Source organism: Sciurus carolinensis (assembly GCF_902686445.1).
Source record: "Sciurus carolinensis chromosome 19 unlocalized genomic scaffold, mSciCar1.2 SUPER_34, whole genome shotgun sequence".
Lineage (NCBI taxonomy): Eukaryota > Metazoa > Chordata > Mammalia > Rodentia > Sciuridae > Sciurus > Sciurus carolinensis.
This window is the reverse complement of record NW_025920112.1, coordinates 101,912-103,935: the sequence shown is the minus strand read 5'-3', so window position 1 is coordinate 103,935 and position 2,024 is coordinate 101,912. Positions and strand designations below refer to the sequence as shown.

Here is a 2,024-nt window from a genome sequence, read left to right as displayed (position 1 = left end):
GAAAATGGAAACCTCTTTAGGGAAGAGAGACTATACAAAGTATAAAGAGCATATTATAAGTTGGGTGGATTTTTAAGGACATATGACACAATTATATTAAAAAACAATGTTTTGAATGGTGACCCACTTTTAGGATGAGCTCAGAAATTTCTATCTAGGAGCACAGCTCCTGGTGAAGACCTGGTTCCTCAGATCAGGCAGTGCCTGTGGGGAGGGAAGAGCAGGAACTAAAAATGTGGAGCAGGCAGTCACTGAGGATACAGGTTCAAACACACAGGGACCTTCTGAGTCACACAGCCATGTCTGTGGCAAACAGCAGTGCTTAGCTGAGAAGGGAAAAAAGTACCCTGACTCCTCAGGAGCTGAGACTGCTGCATAGTCTTGAGGAAAGTCCTGCCAGGACTCAGCAGGGAGGAAGGCTCCAGCTACCTCAGTGGGTTTGCTGTGCCTCTAATAGAATTTGTATTTCAAAACCATGTTTGTGTCTACCACCTGCTGAGATGGTTACAGAGAGAACAGGGACAGGAACATTCAATTCAGGTCTAACAAACAACTGAACAAAGGCTATGATGTTGAAGGAGAATTAATTCATCCTAAAAACAATGAATGAAAGCAATTCATTTTTATTTTCATTTTCTGTTTTATTTCAGGTTTAGTTCTTAGTTTTTATTTGATTATTTTTTCCAAAAAATTAAAACAGTACATTTTCATGGAGAAATGGAACCAAACTTTAAATGATTTCATTTTGTTGGGGTTGTTACCCCAAAACCAAACTGGCCTACTTCTCTTGCTCCTGATCATCTTTGTGTTTGTCCTCGCCTGTTTGGGGAACTCAGGAATGACTGTCCTCATATTCTTGGACCCACGACTCCACACCCCCATGTACTTTCTCCTCAGCCAGCTGTCCCTCATGGACCTGATGTACATCTCCACCACAGTGCCTAAGATGGCCATCAACTTCCTGTCTGGACAGAATGGCATTTCCTTCCTGGGCTGTGGTGTGCAAATGTTCTTCTTTGTGACACTGGCATGTTCTGAGGGCTTACTCCTGGCCTCCATGGCCTATGATCGCTTTGTGGCCATCTGCCACCCCCTCCACTACCCCATCCACATGAGTAAAAGCAGGTGTGTGAAGATGATCATTGGAACATGGACACTGGGCTCCATTCACTCTCTGGTGCACACCATCTATACTCTTCATCTTCCTTACTGCAGGTCCAGGGCCATCAATCATTTTTTCTGTGAGGTTCCAACCATGTTGCCTCTGGTCTGTATGAACACCTGGGTCTACGAGTACACAATTTTTGGGAGCACAATTGTGTTTCTCCTTCTTCCATTCCTTGGGATTACTGCCTCCTATGGACGGGTCCTGTTTGCTGTCTTCCACATGCGCTCAAAAGACGGAAGGAAAAAGGCCTTCACCACGTGCTCCACACATTTGACTGTGGTGACCTTTTACTATGCACCTTTTGTCTACACGTATCTCTGGCCCAGGAGTCTCTGCTCACCAACAGAGGATAAGAGCCTGGCTGTCTTCTACACCATCCTCACCCCCATGCTCAACCCCATCATCTACAGCCTGAGGAACAAGGAGGTCCTGGGCGCCATGGGAATATTGTGTGGGATGTTCTCACCCAGGAAGAAATGATCATGTCTGTCCCTGCTCTTCTGCATGGTTTCTTTTGATGTTGAGTAGAGCACTCTAGAGCAGCACTGACCAATAGGATTATAATAGGACCTATGTATGTAATTAGAATTTTAGTGATTTATTTATCAATACAATTGATCAGATGATACATTTATTGCTATGTACAGCTATAATATTTATTAAAATTGTTAGATTCTAAATGTTATAATTAATTATAGTACTACAAATTAGTGTTATACTGTACTTTTGGTATATATATTTGAAATATTATAATATTAATATAATAATATTTGTACTGATTTTGATATTTATCATATCTACATATTTGAAATGAATCCTTACTGTGCTTCTATACCTTGTGTTCATTCTAATTTTG

The 2,024-nt window shown here is 41.7% G+C and overlaps 1 protein-coding gene across 1 annotated transcript; it reads left to right on the top strand.

Moving 5' to 3' along the window:
- Positions 1-709: 709 nt before the first annotated feature.
- Positions 710-1,648, top strand: LOC124973432 (olfactory receptor 2L13-like). Its single transcript, XM_047537368.1, has one exon. It carries the CDS (start codon positions 710-712, stop codon positions 1,646-1,648), a length of 939 nt encoding a protein of 312 aa, XP_047393324.1.
- Positions 1,649-2,024: the final 376 nt, after the last annotated feature.

Coding starts and splice junctions, on each gene's coding strand:
- LOC124973432 (XM_047537368.1), top strand. CDS start 710: ATGGAGAAATGGAACCAAACTTTAAATGATTTCATTTTGTTGGGGTTG.